This window comes from Neopelma chrysocephalum, unplaced genomic scaffold (assembly GCF_003984885.1).
Source record: "Neopelma chrysocephalum unplaced genomic scaffold, ASM398488v2 Primary Assembly neopelma1_59, whole genome shotgun sequence".
NCBI classification, from domain to species: Eukaryota; Metazoa; Chordata; class Aves; order Passeriformes; family Pipridae; genus Neopelma; species Neopelma chrysocephalum.
Window position 1 is genome coordinate 4802432 of NW_020897714.1, and position 22305 is coordinate 4824736.

Here is a 22305-nt window from a genome sequence, read left to right on the forward strand (position 1 = left end):
GTTTCTATTAAGAAACAGAGGCAATAGTATGCTATATTTTATAGAAAGTAATGCTTTTGTTGCTAAGTTTTTATTTTAAAACTTCATAGTATTTTCTCTTTAAGTCTCAATTATCTTGGTCACCATTCAGAATTTAGGTGTCTGATTTTGATCATGGTGTCACTTCCTTGCAGTGATATTGCATAACATTAAAGGAAAAGCAGTCCTGGCCATCTGTTAATGCTACCAGAGCCATGTGTAGCAGCTGTAAGCAGCAGTTTTTTCCTCCCTTCCTTATGTCCAAGCAGGCATATTGACCTATTCATATCCTCCTGCTATATATAATTGTGAATTATAAAATTGCTATCTCAGAATAATTCAGTCTTGGTCATCTTGTTCTTTAATGCATTAAACTTCTTAATTTTTTCTGAGAGTACTATTCTCAGAATTTTCCTTAAGCTTATTTAATTTAGGCTTTTTTATCAGAAAAGATTAAAAGCTTTGAGTATTATGGGGAAATGAGCATAGCTTTACTTGTGCATTTGGTTATGAGGAGGATTGATTGGGAATGCTGGTATTAGCACACCTTCAAAAATGAACACTTATTTTTCCCCCCTCTCTCCCCTGCACTTTGTCTTTATTCCTTTGGAGTTATATTTCATATTTTGCTGTATCTTCTCTTTCTTCATCTTATTGGTCCTGTTTTGCAGAGGAGGTTCCCTTTTCTTCTCTGTGTTGTTTCTTTTTCCAAAACACCTTTTTTTTTTCCTTTAAAGCATTATTCTCACTCTTTTGAGGTTCTTTTTTTTCTACACTGCATTACTTGTGCATCTGTGCAAGCAGTCTGCACATTTTGTGACTAATGAGTGATGACAAACTAGTCACAGATGCATAAGAATGAATACGGCACGTTCAAAGGATAGTCACTGAAGTGGGAAGCTCATCTAGAAGTGACCCTTGGTAGTAATTGGAGAACCAAATTTGATTCTTATAAATAAGCAAAATCTGTCTTTCTTGCAACCTTCTAAGCCAACCAACTCTAGCAGTTTCTAAGTAGAATAATTTTCTTCAGCCTGTCAGCCTGACTTCCTTGAATATTTAAAAGCTGGAGTGTGTTGTTCCGTGATTACTTAGTCAAATTAACAATTAGCAGCTGCTAAAACGTTCCTGCTACCTTCTGTTTACTTGCTTTCCCTCTGTCAGTGGCTCTGGAGCCTGTGTTTTCACAGGCGAAACAGATTCAACTTGCTGTCCTAGTAAAAGATTCAGTTTTTTCTGTTTCTTGTTGATCCCCCCTGCCCCCTCACCATAATGAATTGAGCGGGCACAGTGTGATGACAGCTCTGAGCACCAAACCTGGCTTGAGTCAGGTAGCAGGAGCAGGAGCCAAGAGCAGTGGGGGAGACTGGGCAGAGAAATGACCTTTCTCTTCTGGTAATGGTAAACTGCTAATTTGGCTCAAGTCATGCTTGGACATGGCTCCTTGAAACAGAATGAAATAAGTAGAGATTTAGTGTTTGCAACCTGCTTATTGTAAATCACTGAAATCAGGCTCTGCTCTGCTACCTTCTGCTGAGTTTTCGCGGCTTTCAGCTGGGGAAGAGCCATTGTCACTAAAGACCAAAATAGTGAAGAACAAATGTGCTTGGGTTTCAATTAGTTTTTCATCCTTTAATTAGCTGTTAGTGTTTTTTAACAGTGGATGATCATTGAAAAATTGAATTTTCCTGGGATAAATATTTTCATCATAAAAGGAAAAATATTTTAACACTTGGGAATACTGTTGAAGCCATTTGTGAATGTGGTTTATATTCTAGGCTCAAGATATTATGTTGTTACTGTATTATCAGTCTGTCATATCGTATGTTTAAAGAAAGTCAGTATTTTCAAGAATTTTAAGTATTTTCCTAAAATTTTTGTGAGGGCATATGAATTTAGAGGAGGTTCATTCTTTTATGTAAGAACTTAGAAGTCTAAAATCATTATTTTTCACCTTTTTATGTTTATTTCTGTTCCTTTAATATTGGGGGGCAGGTAATCTAGTTTAGCATAGGATAACGTTGGGCTTTCTCTTCTGTCCAGCAGGTTGTAGGAAGTAATCTCTATTTTGTCTGTTTTAATTTTCTGTTAAACTCCAGAAAGAGATGCCGTCTGAGTGTTGTACTTGTGATTTCTTTCTAGCTTAGCTGCAGATTCAGAATGACTGATGTTGGGCAAACTCACCCCTGGTGTATCACCGCTGCAGTTGGTCCTGCTGGGGCAGTGCAGGCTGTGTGATGCCTGGGCTCTCTGTTCAGGCAGCCTGCTGCTGGCTTAGGGATGTGCCTGCATGTGCTACGGCAGCAGTGATGGTTGTGCCAGCGTTGAAACCATTATATTTGGTAGCAATGCATATAAAAAGAGATTGTGTTTAACATCCTCAGCTTTTTAAATGGCAATCTTTTAAATTGCTATGCTAAACGTTTAAAAATAGAGAACTTGCCAAAGAATGTGTTAGAAACATTAAATATTTGCTATTTCTTAAGCTTTGGTGTGGTTTTGTTCTAAGCCATGTCTTTTACATGGCCTATAATGTGCAAGCATTTGGAATTTTGGTGTCTATATAAGTTTTATTAAGTAATTGAGTTGACATCCTTGCATATTTAGGCTTAGCTTTTTTACTTTTAAATGTTGGCTTGTCTTACTGCTGAGTCCTTCTTGCAAACTTAATGGTTTAAATATACTGTTATAGTCCTAGAGACAAATTAATTATTTTCCATAATGGCATTTGAAAATCTCCTCTCCTTTCTGATAATGTTTGTAACAATGTAGCGTAGTCAAATAAAACAATCATGATACTCTCCTTTTCTGATTCTTTCTTTTCAACTATCTGCAGAGCCATAGGGCAAAGCTTGACCGCTGGCTGGGCAGATACAAAGAAGAGTTTACATTTACTCTTTTCTCATGAACAACAGATGCTTCAGAAAACATTTATTTGTCTCTAGTATAGTATTAGAAAATATGGGTTTCAATTGTAGGATTTTTTTTTTTCTTTTAAAAGGACTTCTTGTGAGTTTTAGGAATGTGCTTTTGGCTTTCAGTGCTGTTCATTGAATAACTAAGAGCTTTGCACTTCAGTTGGAAGTGACTTTATTGATAGGACCAAATACATGTCAGGCATAAGGTTATACTAGTTTGGTTGAAGTAATTTGAAGTCTGATTATTTCCATTTTTTCCGTTAGTGGGTATATATAGACATTGTAAAAGCAAAGATGGCTAATTCTGGTAGTTGAGTTCTGTTGACTAAGTATGTCATGCACCATGACATTTGGGAAGCTTAAGTGTTGAATGCAATAGTTTTGGTTTCCTACAAAGTTAATATTTAATCAAACTAGTAGGCTTTCTAAGCAGAGACATAAATAACCGAAGTGTTCTGAGAATTACCTAAGACTGATACGGACTGTGAAATCAAAAGCTCGAGGTCCAAGGAGAGAATTTGCTGGCTGTATTTGGTAGACACAGTGATAACACCCTGAGCAGATACCTGGTTTGCATTTGCTGTAGGGTCTTCTAATGGTCTCGTACTTGAGGCTATCAGTTGATTTCCTGTTCCTGTTAACTTGCCCCGTTAAAATGGTGAAAACCTGGATTACATTCTCTTAATGTATTTGATTATTTCTTTCTAAATAATTCTGTCTAGAATAACTAGAAGAAACTACTTTTCTGCATTTATAGTACTGTGTCCTAGCCCTGCACAGGATTTGCAGTTCCTAGATGCTGCCTTGCTTCTTTCATTTTTCCCTTGTCAGCCAAATGTAGTGTGTAACAGCATTATTTGCGCTGCCTTGATCCAAATCACCTATCACGGAGTGAATCAAGTATTACTGTGATTCACAAAATCCAGGTTCTCTTTTCTCTTGATTCCTGGCAGCTTTTTCATTTAATAACCCTGAAGCTACTCTGCAGATCACAGTCATCAACCAGGCACTTATAATGCCAGGTAAGAGTTAAACACAGTGCAATGGCACTTACAGGAGCCAGCATTCTACTGTGCGCCAACATGCAACTGCCAAGTTGCTTAGATAATACTGAGTGATAAATTTTAAGTCTAAGATTGGGAATCTGTGTCCAGGCTGCAGAGAACTGACTGTATTGGGTGAGAATTCAAATTTTATATGTTTTCCTGTGATTTGTCCTGAAAGATTTACTTCCAAAATGAATGGAGTTTACATCTTCTTTTCAGGCACATCTGAAGTCATTCTTTTTTTCCACAGTTAACATTATGGTATAGAAGAACTTTGTGGTATGATGTTGGAGGATGTGATGTTCATACACATTTCAGGATTTTAGGAATTATTTCAACTATTCTTAAATGTAAAATATGAACTCAACTCTCTTAGTAAATCATGAAACATAGGGTTCACTTCATATTTGTTGTGAGTCTTAATATTAAACAAATGGATTGTAGCTGCTCATGTACGTCTGGGGGAAAGAAGGAGAACTGCTTTTTGCTTAGTCATGTCATGTATCACCTGCCATCGCCTCAATTCTAACTCTTGCTATTTTGCATTAATGTGTACTGAAACATTCAAATTTTGTTAAAAACAGTATTTCAGAGACACTATCAGTACAAAAGGAAATTAAAAATCATATATTTTTTCAAGTTAAGGGTACTGTCATTAGCTTTAAGTCATTAGAAAAGTAGTAGATATGCTGTAGGAGGAGGTAAGGAATATACTCTCTCACTTTTTTGAATGTACATGGTTAATAGTTAAAATGTAAGGTTTTGTTGTATTCCCATAAATCTTTTTATGAAAACGTTAGTATCATAAGGCTGTGATTTCATGATCACTCTAGGCTGACATAAATTTACACTGCCAGGAAATGTTCTCTTGACTGGCTAGTGCAGGCTCAAGGGAACAGAAACCTGATTTGCATGCTTGAAGTGGTCAGGAAAATGCAGTTTAAGAAAAATAGTGTTCTCTGGTACAGTACTACCTGACTGAAAAATAGCCCAAGTTTCTCAGTTTGCTTTTAGTAATTGTTAGATAATAAGAGAGACTTTTCCTCCTCCCAGTAGCTGTGGAAGGCTAAGAAATGCATCAAACTACTGTCTCCTCATCAAGATGCTTCCAGGACAGTGAATTTTTTTTGTTCTGGCCTCTGCCTACTTATCCTTGAGCTTTTCATGATGTGAGGATTACAATTGGATATATAAAATCCTGCTGCAGTTGTGTGGTGTAATAATGGGTTAACAGAGATATCTAAATCCTGCTTTTGAAAAGAGAAAATTATGTGGGACAAAATAATAAATTTAGCTTTCTCTTATACTTTCTTTTTTTTTTTTTTTTGTAATGATGTCTGGTATCTTTTCCAGCATCCTGTACTCAGAATAACACTCTGGTCTATCTAGTAGCTGGGGAAAAAAAGATTTGGGTAAGCTGTTGCCTTCTTCAAAATGAAGTGAAGCTGTGTTTCTGAATTGTAGGAGACAATTGGATGGCGGCAGATGCCCTGTTACATTTTTAGGTTGTCTCTCCTGTAGAGATGGCAACAGAGCAACCTTCCTGCTGGGCTGGCAATGCTTACTTGGTTCATCTAGTTAGTTTTTCAGGCTTGGAAAGAAAAATTAAGTGACACAGAATAACGTTGTGGTCAAGGGAAGGTATAATCTGGTGATCACTTAGGTACTGTGTGAAATGGAAAAATTTGTTTTTCTGAAGAAAAGTCATGCGTAAGAATAAATCTCTTTTCAAAATGAAGACTTTTGCTGCATTAGTTGTCAGTGTTACTGTGTTCTGGTTTTAAAGTCCTCAATAGTTGAACTTCTTGAAAAATTTTTTAGTGTATAAAATTTCATAATTTTTCTAACTATATAAATTACTATATAAATTCAGTACTACAAAATGTACTTAGTGCAGTAGAATGTCTTATACTTAGATTTTTTTTCCTCCTATCTGAAATAGGTATATTGTATATAACCACTACAAATGTGATCTACTGAAGTTACTCAGTTTTTAAGTAATTACTGAGAGTTTTAAGATTTGCAACTAGATTAACTTCTTGATAGTTTACTCTGAGATTATAGGTGGTATCCAAAGCTTTTAGACTTCTGCCTAGGAGGCACTTCAGGGTGTTAAAATCTGGAAATATTTAAAATGTGGTTTTTGGACTTAAGTCTTCTTCTATGTCTAAAAGACATAGATAATGTATGTAATAATTTTAGGGTAGAGATACTTACTTTAAAATAATGATAAAAATTTGTAATGACAGATTTGATTGCCAGCGTCCAGCTACCAGGAGGCATTGTATTTATACAGCCAAGATGAGTAATGTCTGGATTGAGAGTCAGAGGGCGGTTCACTTAAGCTCCCATCCAGCCGACGGAGAGCTGGTTAACGTTGTCCCAGGAAGCAAGAAAACACTTTGGCTGATTAGCCACAACCGGGCACAGTAAGAAGTTACATCTCATTGTGACCAACAGTTCCTTTTGCAGAAACTACTGCACAACTGAGAGAACGTGAGAAATAGGGAGGCCTGCTCATCTTGGCAATAGGAAGTCTCCCTAGCCCTAGTATGTCTTAGTCACTTAAGGTATCCGTTCAACATAGGCCTCTTGGGAGAGGTAGTGGTGGGGATTTGTGACTGTGAATCCTTGTTAAGGTTAGGTGTGCTACATGATAATTGTCTTAACTCATTTATCTTTATTGAAAAAAAAATTAAAAATTTGTCTAGTATAATAACGAACAAGTTGATCACTCATTTCAGTAACTAAGAGGAAGTTGGAATCGTTTAATTAAACACCTTTCATAAGGTGTTTAAAAGTGTTTCCAGGTTTAGATTAAAGAAAAAAATTCTGTTCCTGGAAGTATATGTTGGGGAAAACTGACTGAAAGTAAATAATACATTTTAATGAAACCAGTTGAAATTCATTTTTAGAATTCCCAGAAAGCTTACTACTTTTCTTGTTTATTTACGCATGTTTTCACACTTTATGTAGCTATGTTGAGTTGCATGGCTAATACAAAGAGGCAATCAGTTACAGTATGTGTAACAAATCGAAAATTGTCCAGAAGCTGTATAAAATTCATCATTCAATTTCAGCTTGAAGAGCTTTCACATGCAGGAATTTTGTAGAGAAAAATGGTGTGTTGCTGCCCTAGTAATCTGTCAATACACTGTTTGAATATAGATTCCACAAGGGAAACATTGAACCTGGAAGTGTTGCCCTTCTTCAATAGAATTAAGGCGAGGAGTTGTATCTGATGAAGAACGTGTCATGGTCATGCCATTTATTTCTGAGGCCTATAGGTTAAACATACACAGATAACCTCTGAAGCTCAGACTGGAATTGAAGAATCAATAAAGTATCAGTAGATTCTAGTCAGTGTTATTAATCATTCCCAGTTACTTTTCTATAGAAGGTGTTTGACTATGCTATTTGAAATACAACATTTATTTGTAGAAACAGAGTGAGACTTTGTCAGTTTATGGCAAATAGGTTTTTTAGCTATGCTATGTTTTATTTATAAAAGCAAAGTAAAGCAAAACAAAAAAACCATACCCAAAACCAACCAAAGAAAATTGCTGTTACATTTTGTTAACATTCTATAAAGTTACCTTAGTCTAGGATTTGGCAGAACTCTGCAATTACAAGTCGCGTTCTCTGTAAAGTATTTCAATTCTACATTGGGGAATGTGGCAACCTGCTTTCCAAAACATAGAAATGTACCATACTCATGTTTAGGTAGCTTTAGTTTTGCTTGTAATTTTTTTTTCTGAGAAACTTGCTGGTTTGGGTGTTCTAAAAGCAAGTTTGTCTTTTTTAGGAATTAAAACCTCAAAGCCATTACAACCATGGATATAGTGAATCTCTTGGACGGAAAAGCCACATTGATGATTACAGCACTTGGGACATTGTTAAAGCCACACAGTAAGTTTATTTTTGAGCATTAGATTTGTCTGTGTCTGTATTAGTTAGAAACAGTGAAATGGATTGTATTATTTGTGTAAAGTGGAAGGTAAACTGTAGTTGTCAATACAATAGTGGAAAATTTCAGAAGTGATTACTGTTACGACAAATATATGAGCATTGTATGAAAATATATGGGAGGAATTATGGTTAAGTTGTAAATATAGATGGTTGTTGGACAGATTGTTGGAAGAGACCGGGAGGTTTTCTTCCTGTTGGTACTAATGTTTATTTTCTGTAGGTGATGATTAAGAGGTAAGTAGGTAACATTTATATGCAAACATAATGGTTTAATTGATTTATAGGGTAGGAAGAATGTGTCTCTGTATCTTGCTTCATTATCTCTGATTCTGCACTTTCAGTGCTGCTATGACACTGAGTTTATTGCTGAAAAAGGATTGTAGGAGTAAACTGTATGCAAATTTAGTAACTGTGTTCTTAATGTACACGAATTACACAAATTTGTTATACAGTAGTAACATACTAATTCACAAGACTTTCTGGAGTGTTGTCATGATGCTACTTTTTAGTTTGTTATTGTTTGCCATTCAGAAACCACTGTTGCTTTTCTTCAATGAGCTGATAAGGAGGTTTGTAAGATTTTTATTTTTAATGTATTGTTAATTTGAATGCTTAAACCATTATGTATCTTGCAGGGCTGTTTGCCTTTTTCTTCTTAAAAGAAAATTTTTCTTTCCTTTTTTTCCTAAAAGACACCTCCCCCAATTGAAAGAAGCAGCTCTGCATGTGACATTGGCCCTGTTTTAGGTTTAGGAAGTATGCACTTTCCTTCACTTTTTGTTTTGAGTTGTAAAGAGTTTAGCTTCCTGAAACAGATGTTGACTGACTCTGCAATTATTGCTCTAAATACTTTAATAGTTACTACAACCTATAATACTCACATTAGGGGATTTTTAGAAATTCAAATATTGGCACTGTATCAAACCAACTGCTTCTTATAAAAGCATGGAAGTGTGGCAGCAGGAGTGGTTTTACACGCTACCTGCTTGTATTCTTATATGCTCACTGCCTATTTGAAAACCTAAAACACCTTTCTCCCCATTAACTCTCAAATTTGGACTGTACTTTCAGCTGAGTTGTTACAGTTCTTTTATGGTCTCCTCAAACAAGAATCAACGGATCTGAGTTACTTTTTTGTTCCTTCCCAGTCATGATGAGATGTGATTTACACAGAGGATGACATCTCACCAAAGAGCACTACAGTTTCTTATCATAACCCTAATGGTTAATATTACAGGGAAGGGGGACTGTCAGCTTGATGAAGTTGTGGTATCCAGGCAGCATTTCCCTGACTAGAGGGGAGAATTCACCTTTATTTTAAATATTTACTAGAATATGAAGGACACTTTATATAAAATGTCTGTTATAAAGGGAAATATCTCTGAACTTTAGGGCAGAAAGTAAACCCACCAAATATCATAAGGCTTGCAGTAAAATAAATAATGCTACTAATATATTATGTCAGCGTTATTAAAAATATATACTTTTTCTACTAAAACGGTGTATTTACACTTATAGAAATATAACATACCGTATGTATGTATGAAAATAGCTGATCTTATCCTCTACCTTTTGTCCTCAAAAATCAATACTCAGATTAAAATATCTGCTGACTTTCTTTACTTTTTAGTTCAGTGTTAATGTAAGATGCCATAAAAAGTTTTTGTAAAAAAGGACCACTCATCAGTCTCTCAGAATAGTTCCCCCAAGCAGTTCAGTAAGTTCAATCAAAATATAGCAAAATACAATAAGAATAATTTTAAATCTCTTGGTTTGGGTGGGTTTTTTTCCCCCAAGTCCAGTTTGTCCCATGAAAGTAACTAGTTATGCAAGATGATGATGAAAAAAAATGGGATGAGAACTTTTAAAATTCATTTATGTTTTATATATGCTGTTTGCCTGTAGAATTATATTTTGAGATATTTTTATTGACACTAGATTACAGAGAAATAAAACAATGTTTGTAAAATAATGCATTTGATTTTATGTTTTCCAGCAAGGAAAAATAAGGGCTTGCAAACTCCACACGTTTTCCCATAAGTATTTATATGTTGTTCCCTAAGTGATTAAACTGTTTTGGTGCTCTATCTTCTTAATCTGTAGATTGGACACATTAAATTAACATGCTTATACACTAAGAGCTACAAATCTAATAGCCTCTTACAATCACATTAAGACTTTGTATAGAAAACAGTGGTTCAGCTAATGTTCTCATTGAAAACAACTTATTGGTAATTTTTTCCCCATGATGCTCTTCATGGGTTCTCCCACTGGGAGAAGTTCTCTCTCTGGGGCCCTAGGCATGCTTTATATAAAAAATAATCTCTCTCTGTTTTTATTTTGCAGAAACTTTTGCTGGAGTAAAAATCATAGTGTTTGTTTTTAGTACCTATGAATATGAGGAACACTTTTTACTGGGTTTGTTATAAACATGTCCAAGAGCATCTAGGTAGCTTTAAAAGTAGTAGTGTCTCAGCTCTTCATCTTACAGATGCTAGAATATGTGTGTAATTTTTTTGGCATCTTGTATTTGGTTACAGCAAAATTGTTTCATTCATAGAAAGTTTCACTGTGTTTCTGAAAGCAGAAGCAGGCCGCTTATCTGTATTTGAAAAACTGTACTCAAAGGAGCAATAACAAAGTCATCCATGCTTACCTTTGGTTTTATTCCTCTGTGATAATCAGTGTTCTTGCTGGAGCTCCAAGGGAAAGGAGTCTCGTCACAAAAGAGAAAAAAAAAATCATAAGTGATTTAGAAGTGAAGTTTAATGGTGATATGTTGGATATGTTTATTTCTGTCTTGTTTGGCAGCAGTAGCCCTCTGTCATCCTACGTGGGAGTCATTAACTTTTAATATGATGTGTTGGAAAGGGTACTGTGTTAACAGCTTAAAGTTGCTGCTTCTGTTTTGTTTTAAATCTTTAAAGCCATGAAACTGAGGAGAAGTAGCTAATGTTCACAGGTAGAGAAATATATGATGGGTTATCAGTAGGAGAACAAAATCTGAGATGTACTAATCATTGCATTGTATTCTTCAGTTCTGTTGAGAGTGAGTAGATGCCTTTGGCTTGTAGTGAGCTTGAGCAAATTCCAGCTTTGCTGAAAGTATGTTAAATAATGAATTATGATACCATTATGAACATGGATATTAAACATTAGTGATATTAACAAGTGCTTTTGTGACATCTGGAAGATTGATTCCTTGTGCTCAAGTGTTATGATTTCATTATTGCAAGATTAACTTTTCTATTAGTTTTATTCACTGAGATAATTTCATTCAAAATGAAGTTGTGTGCGTTGTGAAATAGTGCAGCATAAAATACGAAATATGCTGAATCTTGCCAAGGAAAGAAATTATTGGATACGTTTGAGAATAGCTTTTTTCATCACTATTGCTCATCAGTCATAGGGTAACTGAGTAAAAAAAAGATATATTTGGAATAATCCAAATTGGTAAGAGTTAGCCAAAGGAATGATTACTTCTGACTTCTTTCAGCTACTTACAGGGGAGAGTGGGCAGACTATGACATAGGTACAAATCCATTATTCCTGGTCATTTGTGCTGATGGGGTTTGGTTATATTGCTGAAAGTGAAATGTACCTAAAGTTCATGTGGAAAGGTGGAACTTTTTTAACCACATTAGTAATATAGCCACAACTGTCTAGACAATTTAAGGCTTTGGAACATATTTAAAAGCCAAATTTGTCATCTTTCAACATTGCTGTTAATGGTTCATTAAGTAGCTCTTGAGTTTTACCTTTTCTTTTGAAAACAAAAGTGTCTTACTGTTTAACACAAAAAACCTTGCAAATGTGTTAAAGGCTTTGTTAGTATTTAACAACCATAATTCATGGGAATGAGATTTCAGAAGATAGAAAAGATCATTTTTCTGTTAATTGTACTTCCAGTTAAAACAGCTTTGATGTGAGTTACAATGATAAGATGAGGGAGTGAGCTCCTGGCTTACCTACTCTTTGTTGGCATGGTGATGTGCTCACTGTAGAGATATTCCTTCCTATTGTTCTGGCCAAATTTCATGTTAATCGTACAGCAAAGCTGAAAGTGTCTATGTGTTTGTAGGCAAAAGATTAAAAAATGGATTACATATTTAAAATTACAAAAGGCAATAGGGTACTACTGTTTTTCAAAGTATTAAGATCAGAATATCTTTAACCTGTGATGACAAATAAAATGTTGCAGGTTAGTTACCAAAATAGCTCAGACTGTGATAGCAAAATGAGCTACCACAGTGGTATTTTTGCCATGCAAGAACTAGTCCTATTTCTTTCAAGACAAGCTCAAAAATATGCTTTAATTATGCTCCGTATCAATGTTTACAGCGTCGCCCTTTAGAATGCTGAAATATTCAGCATTTCAGATGCTGAAATATTTGTTAGATTAATATATCATGTCTTGTGAGGATTTGAATCTTTCCCTCCATGCCACTTGAAGGGCATAGAGCCCTTTATAAGAACATTAAAAGCACAATTATGCTGAGTGTCTGAAATGGGTGACTTTGTCATTTTGTAACCTAACAGTGCATCGTGAAGCTTTGGAAAAAGGCAAGGTGAGGTCAGCTTCAGCAAACTGATGGAAGACTGTAGTTGTATGTGAGAGAAGAATGCTGCGTTTCTAGGACAGAGCTCAAGAAACCATAACTGCTGCAGGTTCAGGGTTTTATTTAATTGTTGAGAGCCTGCTGTTTCCAGGAAGAGGAGCAAATTGTTGTAAATTCCTAGCTTTTTTTTGCCAGGCCGATTCTGTGTGTCAAGATCCTTGAGTCCTCTTGTGAGGACTCAATTTAATAAATTGAAGATTCATTAAATTACGCCTTGTGTTTTACATTTTTTTGTAATCAGTTATGATTGAGTTCAAGATACCAAAATGAATTGCTAGGAACAGACAAACTAATGGTGACTTAAATTAAAAAATTGCTATATACGTCACTCTCAGTATCACTTTTGGAAAGACTTATGTTTCCCTGGAAAGGTTCTTCTGATGTATTGCAGAACTTCATGTTTTGTTCTGTGGCCAAATAGTACTAAGTACTTGTGACTTGCAGTTTGCCTTCCAGTGGGTAGAATGGGAAGTCTATGATGCTAAGCCCAAAGAAGGAATCAATCAAAAGGGTAAAAGTGAGAACTTATGAGTGGAGACAAACAAAGTTTAATAGATAAAGCAAAAGCTGCACATGCAAGTGAAGCAAAACAAGGAATTCAGTCACCACTTCCCATGGGTAGGCAGGTGTTTGGCCATGTCCATCACATGTAGTGGTTACTTGGGAGGACAAGCACCTTGACTCTGTCTCCTCTTCTTCCCTCAGCTTTTATTGCTGAGCACACTGTCATGTAATATTGCATGTCTCTTTGATCAGTTGGGGTCAGCTGTCCCAGCTGTGTCCCCTCCCAGCTTCTTGTGCACCTCCAGCCTCTGCGCTGTCAGGGCAGAATGAGGAACAGCAAATGCCTTGACCATATGTCCAGCACCATTCAGCAATAGCTAAAATATTGGTGTGTTATTCAACACTGTTTTACTCACAAAGGTTAAACACAGCTACCTAGGAGCCACAGTGAAAAAGATTAACTTGATCCCAGCCGAAACAAGTACATATAATGAAAATCCTAATCTGTTGCATGAAAACTTAAATGATTGCCTCTTACGCTTTATAGGAAGTTAGCATTGTTGTATCCCTGTGTTCTTTGTATCTTTACAATAAGTTAGAATATTGTATTAATATAATTCCTACTTGTGTAGTTCTACTTACTAAAGCAGGATAAGAGTCAGCTAAACTCACCCTCAGGCAGTAGAATTTTTTTTTAGCTGGTGACTGTTAAATGTAATAGCAGGACTTTAAGTCAATAATTCCGTACATTATGGCTTCAATTGGTAGTTTAAATGAAGGCAGCAGACTTGTCTACAGTAGGAAGGAGTGTCCTAACGGCTGACTGGAGTAGGACAGCTTGTCAACAAATGGTTGTTTTACCATTCTGTATGAATCCCTTTCCAGGCTACCTTCAGATGCTGTAATATGCTAGTGTGATATTGTACCGTAATAAGATCAAAATTTGCTATCCTGCTTTTGGAAGTACGTACTTCCCCATCTCTTCTACTGTCTCTTTTTACCCCTTGTTCTTGACTGACCTGCGTTTTGTAGTCTTAACCTGTTTCAGTGGCCCTTCCAACTGGGATGGGAAATCAGGAATGATACATAAGTGTTAAGCCACTTGTACAAGCACTCATCAGGCTACGTTGCTCATGTAGGTTGGGACTTAAGAGATAGTGTGCCTGAAGGTTGGCTCAGTTTTCTTGGCAGTTATGTTTGTTTGAGTGTATGTGTCTTGTCTAGCTGGTTGCATATTTTTCAGTCATCATAAACCAAACGTCTTCTTTCCACTACCCCCAACTGATTAAAACCAAAGTTTTGCTGTCAGAATTATTCCCTACTGCTGCTTTTTTACTCAGTCTGAGGGACCAGATTTTACAGGCGTGGTGCCACTTGGTATGTACTGCACACAATAGTTTCTGTTCTGGTTTCCTGTAATGTTTGAAAAGATAATAGGTATGACAGCAATTCCCAGCATTTTTCATGATTTCTAGTGGAACTTACTTAAGAAATGGAAAACAATGCCATCTAAGTAGGCTAGTTATGTCTAGTTTTCCTAGTGTCCAACTAGTTTTTATGCTTCAAACCTGTGATACGCTTGGAAAGCACTCTTGAGTTTTGTTGGATCGAGTCATTTGAGGATTCATTATGGGAACACTGTCCAGATTGAGGTTGCATTCAAATACATGAAAGAAAAGAGTAAGAATGGCAACTACCACAGGAAAAAGGTCTCTGCATCAGTTATGCAAGCTGATCAAGTGGAGCAGAAGGACCTTGTCTAAGGCTGTTTCTTCTGCAGAAAGTAGAATGTAGAAACAGCACATGAAAAACTTAGTGAAATTTCAACTTTGAGAGGCTGTTAAAATTCTCCTTTAACAGAAGTCAGATGTCACAAGGCACTGACCTTGGTTTCAAGGCATGCCCCCATGTCAGTCTTCTCCTTGAGACTTGAGAAACCTTTACGGGTTGTGCAGATTTTGAAATGTAGTGTTTACTTGCTCTTCTGCATTGCTTTTATTGCCACTGAAAAAAGGTGGCAAAACAGCGTAAGCATCAAGACAAACATTATGTAATGTTGAAGTTACTCTTACATGAGATGCCTAAGTGATGTTTTTGCTTCCTGATTTGTTTCAACTTTAAAAATGTATGCAGAATTTTTTTTCAAATGATGGTAGATGACATTTAATAGTCCTCTTTAATGAAAGAATAAATTTCATAATAATATGAATTTTGAAATGGTCTCAAGAAGAAAATGGTACTAACTTGTATCGGGAAGATTGCTATTTGTTGTCTGAGAAGAAAAGTGGGAAATATTTGAGCTGTTTGTGTTTGTAATTGACTTGATGATATTACTTCAAGTAAGGTGAGAGCTTATCTAAGGTGAGAGCTTTGACAAATGTTATTTTATTCTTGAAGGTATGGAATATATGAACGATGTAGAGAGTTGGTGGAAGCTGGATATGATGTACGACAACCAGACAAAGAAAACGTAACACTTCTCCACTGGGCTGCAATCAACAACAGGATAGATCTGGTGAAGTATGTATTACACTTTAAGTTAAACAAAAATTATTTACATCCTTAAAAGTCTTGATTTCTCTTTTTTAAGACAGCTGAATGTCTTTAAACCTAATGTGTCTAATTTGTCCTTTTTCCTTGACAGTATGTCAAAGCTCTTGTCCCTTCTTGATGCATCTCTGCCACTGTGACAGACAGCATTGCATTTTCTTCCTGCTGTTTACTAGAGTGCATGTGACTCTTGATGTGTTTAACTGTATCTAAAATTCCTTTCACCTGATGCAGTTCTTACAAACTTAAGTTCCTCTGTCTTTAGGGGATCTTGTTTATTTTGGTTTATGTAATTCACCATACTGTGCTCTCTCTCACTGTTTCTTTGCAAGACACTAGTTTTTTTTCCTTAGAATGAAATTATTCTGTTGCGGTTTTGTTTTTTTTTTGTTTAAGCCTATCATATCTTTCCCCAAGTCTTCACTATTTCCCCATTATATGCAGTGGATAATTTCATTAAAAATGTTGGCTATTAAGCTTGGTACTACAGAGATAGAATATAAGTTGTCTGCTCTCATGATATGAGATCTCAGTGTCTTGCTTAGTGGGTATTGACTATGTAAGATCTTCCCAATTAAGTAGCTTAGCAGCTTGTCTGTTGAGAGTGCAGGCTTGGAATTAGACCTCTCTTATTTTTAGTGTTTCTTCATCCCATCTATTGTGAAACATGAGATTCAGCATAGATAACAGTGAAACACATTGATAATGAAAACTACTGAACCTTTTCATATTTCTGTAGGATCAGGGTTAAGTGTCAACAGCACAATTCTGTTTTCATCATGACACTGATCTATTGGTATCCTTCAACTCAGTTTTGTAAGAATGCGAAAAATGGCTTTATATCTCTGCAGTTACCTATTGCCTTCATTTCTCCATGCCCGATGTTGAACTTTCTCCAGACAAGGATTTCTCTTCTACTTTTCCTGCTTCTAGCAACAGTAACTGCATGCACTTTGATTCCACAAGCACTGAATGCAAGCTGGGGTAGTTTTCAAATGCCTGGCAAAGACTTAGTGATCTTAATGTGGAGATCAGTGGAAGTATTTTCTTCTTAAGGCAACCTCTTATCAAATCTGCTTGCTTAAATAGGACTTGCATACCTAGCATCTTCTGGTGGAAGCTTAGATGAATCACTGAGAGTAGAATTGCCCAGTTCTTTCTTTGTTCAGGGACATTCTCACTGAGCACAAAATTCCTTCTGCAAGATGTGCTTAGACAAGGAGATTAAGTTCTCAGTCTGATTTTGCAGCAAATCTCACCATTTATGTGTACTGAAACTGAATGCAGTGATAAATCTCAACTTAATCTAAGAACATGCTTAAAGAAACATAAAATGTTATTTCAATGCACCATCTGGCAGGAGATTGTCGCCTTGTCTTTTTCCAGTTGTCAAACTGCAAGTTCTTCCATCTAAATAAAACCTACTAACCAGTAAGTGGTTCTGCTGCTCAGCAGAATCTGAACATATTCTGCGTTTCTGCAAGGACCAGTGTTTGAATGAAGGCAATCTGTTTAGTGTTCACCTCCCTATGAGTGGCTGTCACATCAGAGAAATGAATCCAAGCTTTGACTGTGAATTTCTCTCTGCTGTCTTTTTATCTAGACAAGATTTCCTTTGGAACTCCTTTCCAAGGGGGGCTAAATAGTTTCTCAGTGTCTTTTTTTTCAAATTCGTTTGTTGGTAGCTGATACTTTATTCTAACAAAACTACATTATCTCTTCAGCTTACATGTGCTCTGTGTTTTCACCTATATGGGACCAAGACTTTGACAAAATATTTGGTTGTTCTCATGGAGAAATCCAAAAGCTTAACTTTAGCAGAGAGATGTTGAAGTTTTGTTCTTTTAGTATTGGACGCCAGAGGAGTGGACTGTCCTGCATTTATCAGAGCAGATCTTGTTTGTCATACAAACCGGTTTTTACTTTGGCAAATCTGATGAAGTACTTGATTGTGTCTGATGTCTCTAAAGCAACTGTATAAAAGAACTTTTACTTTAGATGTTTTTAGTGTGGACATGTATAGTTAATGCATTCTTCTGCTCTTAAAGGTTCCTATAAGGGCTGTTTTTGAAATTTCACTCTCTGAATCAATAAGCATTAAAGAAAATTAAGATAGTTACTTATGAATAATGTTTTTCAAGTTGTTCTATTTGTTGACCTTTTTCTTGCCATGTCTTGAAACACTTAGAGGAATTTGAGATGCCAGAAACTGAGCGCTGAGGATTTGAAGGACAACTTGTTGAGGGCAGGAGTGCAGCATTCATATATACCTGGCAGATAGTTTCAAAGTGGAAAGTCTGTGGGCACAGGTTCTTGAAATGTGCAAGCACTTTAGAATCTGTACCTAGGTAATACTTTTCAAAGGTTCATTCAGTGGTGAATGAAAAACTAGAAGCCTTCTGGGAAGGCTTGTATTTAGAAACATTGATTTCTTTCTAAAGCATGCATTTTCTTTCACAAAGGAAAAGTAATATTCCCAGTTTAGTGTCTCAGATAAAACAGTAAGGAAAACAGTTCACAGAAACAGTACAAATGACTGTGACTATGAGCTATTGCAGTTAAAAATGGGTAACTTCTTTTGCTCCTACAGGTAGCTCATCTTTTTATAAATTCTCACAGAATCAGAGGATATGCTGTGTTGGAAGGGACCCTTAAGGATCATTGAGTCCAACCCTTACCCCTGCACAGGACCATCCCCAAGAGTCACACCATGTGCCTGAGAGTATCATCCAAACACTTCTTGAACTCTGTCAGGCTTGGTGCTGTGACCACTTCCCTGGGGAGCCTGTTCCAGTGCCCAACCACCCTCTGGGTTAAGAACTTCTCTCTAATATCCAACCTAAACCTCCCCTGACACAACTTGAGGTCATTCCCTCAGGTCCTGTCACTGGTCACCACAGAGAAGAGATCAGTGTCTGCCTCTCCTCTTCCTCTCACGAGGAAGTTGTAACTACAGTGAGATCTCCCCTCAGTCTCCTCTTTTCCAGGCTGAACAGACCAAGTGACCTCAACCGCTCCTCATATGGCTTCCTCTCAAGGCTCTTCACCATCTTCATTGCCCTCCTTTGGACACTCTCTAGAAGCTTAATATCTTTCTTATATTGCAGTGCCCAAAACTGCGCACAATATTCAGGGTGAGGCTGCACCAGTGCAGAGCAGAGCGGGACAATCCCCTCCCTTGACTGGCTGGTGATGCTTTGCCTGATGCCCCCAGGACACGGTTGGCCCTCCTGGCTGCCAGGGCACTGCTGGCTCATATTCAACTTGTCATTTACCAGGATCTCCACAATCCTGTCCATGGCACTGCTTTCCAGCATCTCATTCCCCAGTCTGTACATACATCTGGGATTGCCCGATCTGAGCTGCAGAATCTGACACTTTCCCTTGTTAAACTGCAAATGGTTGGTGATTGCCCAGTCCTCTAATTTGTCGAGGCCTCTCTGCGGGGCCTCCGTGCCTTTGAGAGAATCAACAGCTCCTCCCAGTTTTGTGACATCTGCAAACTTGCTTAGTATCCCTTCTAGTCCTGCATCCAAGTAAGTTATGAAGAGCACAGGGCCCAAGATGGAGCCCTGAGGAACCCGACTAGTGACAGGTCACCAGTCTGATGTTACACCATTCACTATCACCCTCTGTGCTGGACCTCTGAACCAATTGCTTACCCACCACATGATGTGTTTATCCAGTTGTGTGCTGCATATTTTGTCCAGAAGGATCCTGTGAGAGACAGTATTGAAAGCTTTACTGAAATCCGAAAAGAAGACATCAACTGGGTTTCCTTGGTCAACTAGAAGGGTTACCTTGTTATAAAAGGAGATCAGGTTGGACAAGCAGGACTTTCACGGAGCCAGACTGGCTGTGACCAATGACTGTGTTGTCTTTCAGGTGTTTTTCAATACCTCCCAGAATAATCTTCTCCATAACTTTACCAGGCACTGAAGTGAGTCTGACAGGCCTGTAGTTTCTAAGGTCCTGCTCCTTGCTCTACTTGAAAATTGGGACAACGTTCTCCAGCTTCCAGTCAGCTGGGACCTCTCCAGATTCCCAATACTGCTCAAAAATCATTGAGACAGGTTTTGTGATGACATCAGAAAACTCTTTGAGGATTCTGGGATGAATCCCGTCAGGCCCCAGAGATTTGTAGGGATCCAGCTGGAGCATTAGATTCCACACAATTTCAGAGTCAGCTGCAAGTTGCTCATTCTTGCAGTCATGGTCCTCCAGCTCAGGGTGCTGAGACTCCCTTGGTCTGTCCTCTGTGTTGAAGGCAGAGGCAAATAAAGCATTAAACACCTCTGCCTTGTCTCTGTCCCTGTTTGTGAGGTGACAGTCCTCATCCTGTAATGGGCCAATGGTATTCCTATACTGCCTATTGCCATTACTGTATTTGAAAAAACTCTTTTTATTGTTCCCCTCATTTCTGTCCAGCTTCAACAGTTGAGCTTTGGCCTCACAAATTTTCTCCCTACAACAGCAAGCAGCATCTCTGAAATCTTTCCCATGTCACTTGACCTTGCTTCCACTGGGCATACACCTTTCTTTTTTGCCTTATTTCCAAGAGAAGATCCCTGCTCAGCCAAGCCGGCCTTCTGCCTCACCCGCTTGACTTCTAACATTTGGGAATTGCCTGCTCCTGTGCCCTTGCGCCTTCAAACATCAAGAGGTGATGTTTGAAAAGTGACTAGCACTGATATTCTTGAGGGAAAAGTAATTTCTAGCCCATCATTTTGAAATATTTTTAAAATACTTGGATGGTTTTTGTCCTTTGATTAATAACAGTTGAGAAATATGTACAAATCTTAGTCCTTTGTCAAATGTGTAACTTAAGTGTGATCTCTGGGACCAATGATTTCAGCAGGGCCATTCCAGTGATGACACAGGATGCAAGTCTAATGGTATATACTTTTGCCATTTAGCCAAAATGCTCTAAAAATTATCATCTTCTAGCAGCATATTCTTTACCAGTAATTCAGAGTTCTATTTAATGCAACAGATCCTAAATATTTAAGAAGAAATAGTTTATTAAATACTTTTGTGGTAGCACAGTTTGTACTACTTTACTAGCAATTATTCTGTTTTACATTAGAATCAAACTAGGAAATAGCATCATGTTTAAAATGCAGTAGGAGGCATCCCTGCTCTCCCAACCCATATAAGAAAGGCAAAAGGAAGGTTATATGAAGACAAGAAAAAGTTCTGGTCTTCTGGTCTCTAACTGCCTGTTTTACGTAACATCAAACATGCTCACTGTGTGTCCTTTCGATTTAACCAAGGCAAGCAATAATGTTTACTATTTGTGTTATTCCAGATACTATATATCAAAGGGTGCTATCGTTGATCAGCTTGGAGGAGATTTAAATTCTACCCCACTTCACTGGGCAACAAGGTGGGAAAAAGTCTTCTGAAATTTTCTTCTCTGTTTCTTTGCTTAACACATAATCTGCTACTGATAGTATTATAAAATTGCTATATTATTGGAAATACTTTGTACTAGAATTAATTCAGTCTTCGATAACTGAGCTCACTGTGAATGTGGTATGTTTGACCTAAAGGAGCTTTCAGCATAATGTTTAGTTTTTGTCTTATCTCTTTCTGATGTAAAGGAAGATGATTGCTATGATAGGAAAACAAGTAAAATCAGAGTCTGTAGGCACCTTGGCTTACTTTTACTTTGGAGATCTTATTTTTGTCAAGTCTTCTGAAGTTCAGCAACACTTCTGCAGATGGGTCTTTGGATGATTTTTTTGTGACATTGCCCTTGCAGTGTTCTATTTTTTTAAGATGTACTTAAAATCTGATTTGTTATGTACGAGATGGTCAGAGATGATGAATGGCTAGAAGAATTGAAGACAACCTTTGAGCAGTCCTGCTCCTTCAGACAATCACCTAGAAATAGGCAGGAAAGAAACACTATCCATATTAATATTTTTACCTGTAGATGGCAAAAGGAGACTTAGAAAATTAGCTTTTAGAAGATTCAGTATATCAAAAGAATGTGTTTACTAAAGATGAGGAATGCTTGTTAGCTTCCATTAAAGATTTTAGCATCTATATTTCTTTTTGTTACAGATCACACTCTGTGATTCTGTGTTGACAGCACAAAAGCTTGATTCAATTTCCTGGTGTTCATTTATACCTGGAATCTGTTGCTCTGTGAAGCATTGTCTGAAGCTGCTTCTGACAAATTGAAGAGGTCTTTTTGCTCATCTCAGGAACTGTGTACTGACAGTTAGGCATCGTGTCTAAAAGAAGGATATTCCCATGCTCATTATGGCAAAAATATGCTTAAGCTTTTAACGTAGTGTGGAAGAAATGTAGACCTTCAGTTTTCCTGTTTTTTTCCTAGTTTTTGTTTCACTACAGTTTTTAATAGTAGAAAGATAAACCACAAGCCCCAGAAAAAAGTGAGTAGCTAGCCAATTTGACATCTCCTAAAATAGCACATTTCAAAGGTGGATTGGAAGAAGTTACAGTAGACTAGATCTAAACTGTAAGTTGGGTTTTTTGTTAATTGTCTTTTTTGCTATACAGTACACTTAAGCAAATGGCATGTGATGAATGCATTGTCTGCATAGAATTTTCTCATATAAATGAGTTTGCTTGCTCTGATGGAGAATCAGATCATTACAGTTGTTGTTTTCAAAGTATGAGTTAAAGTGCAGGAGCTCTGGTAGTGTAATT

At 37.1% G+C, this 22305-nt stretch overlaps 1 protein-coding gene across 2 annotated transcripts in view; it reads left to right on the plus strand.

The window, feature by feature from the left end:
• The window catches only part of ZDHHC17 (zinc finger DHHC-type containing 17), a 70510-nt gene that overhangs the window by 10402 nt on the left and 37803 nt on the right, over positions 1-22305 (plus strand). For both annotated transcript variants that reach the window (XR_003533662.1, XM_027679758.1), the window contains exons 2-4: positions 7788-7891; positions 15472-15594; positions 20933-21010. Coding sequence is in view for 1 of the 2 variants with exons in the window: in XM_027679758.1 (XP_027535559.1) it covers positions 7788-7891; positions 15472-15594; positions 20933-21010 (305 nt within the window). In the remaining variant the exon portion in view is untranslated. The remainder of the gene's footprint in view (positions 1-7787; positions 7892-15471; positions 15595-20932; positions 21011-22305) is intronic.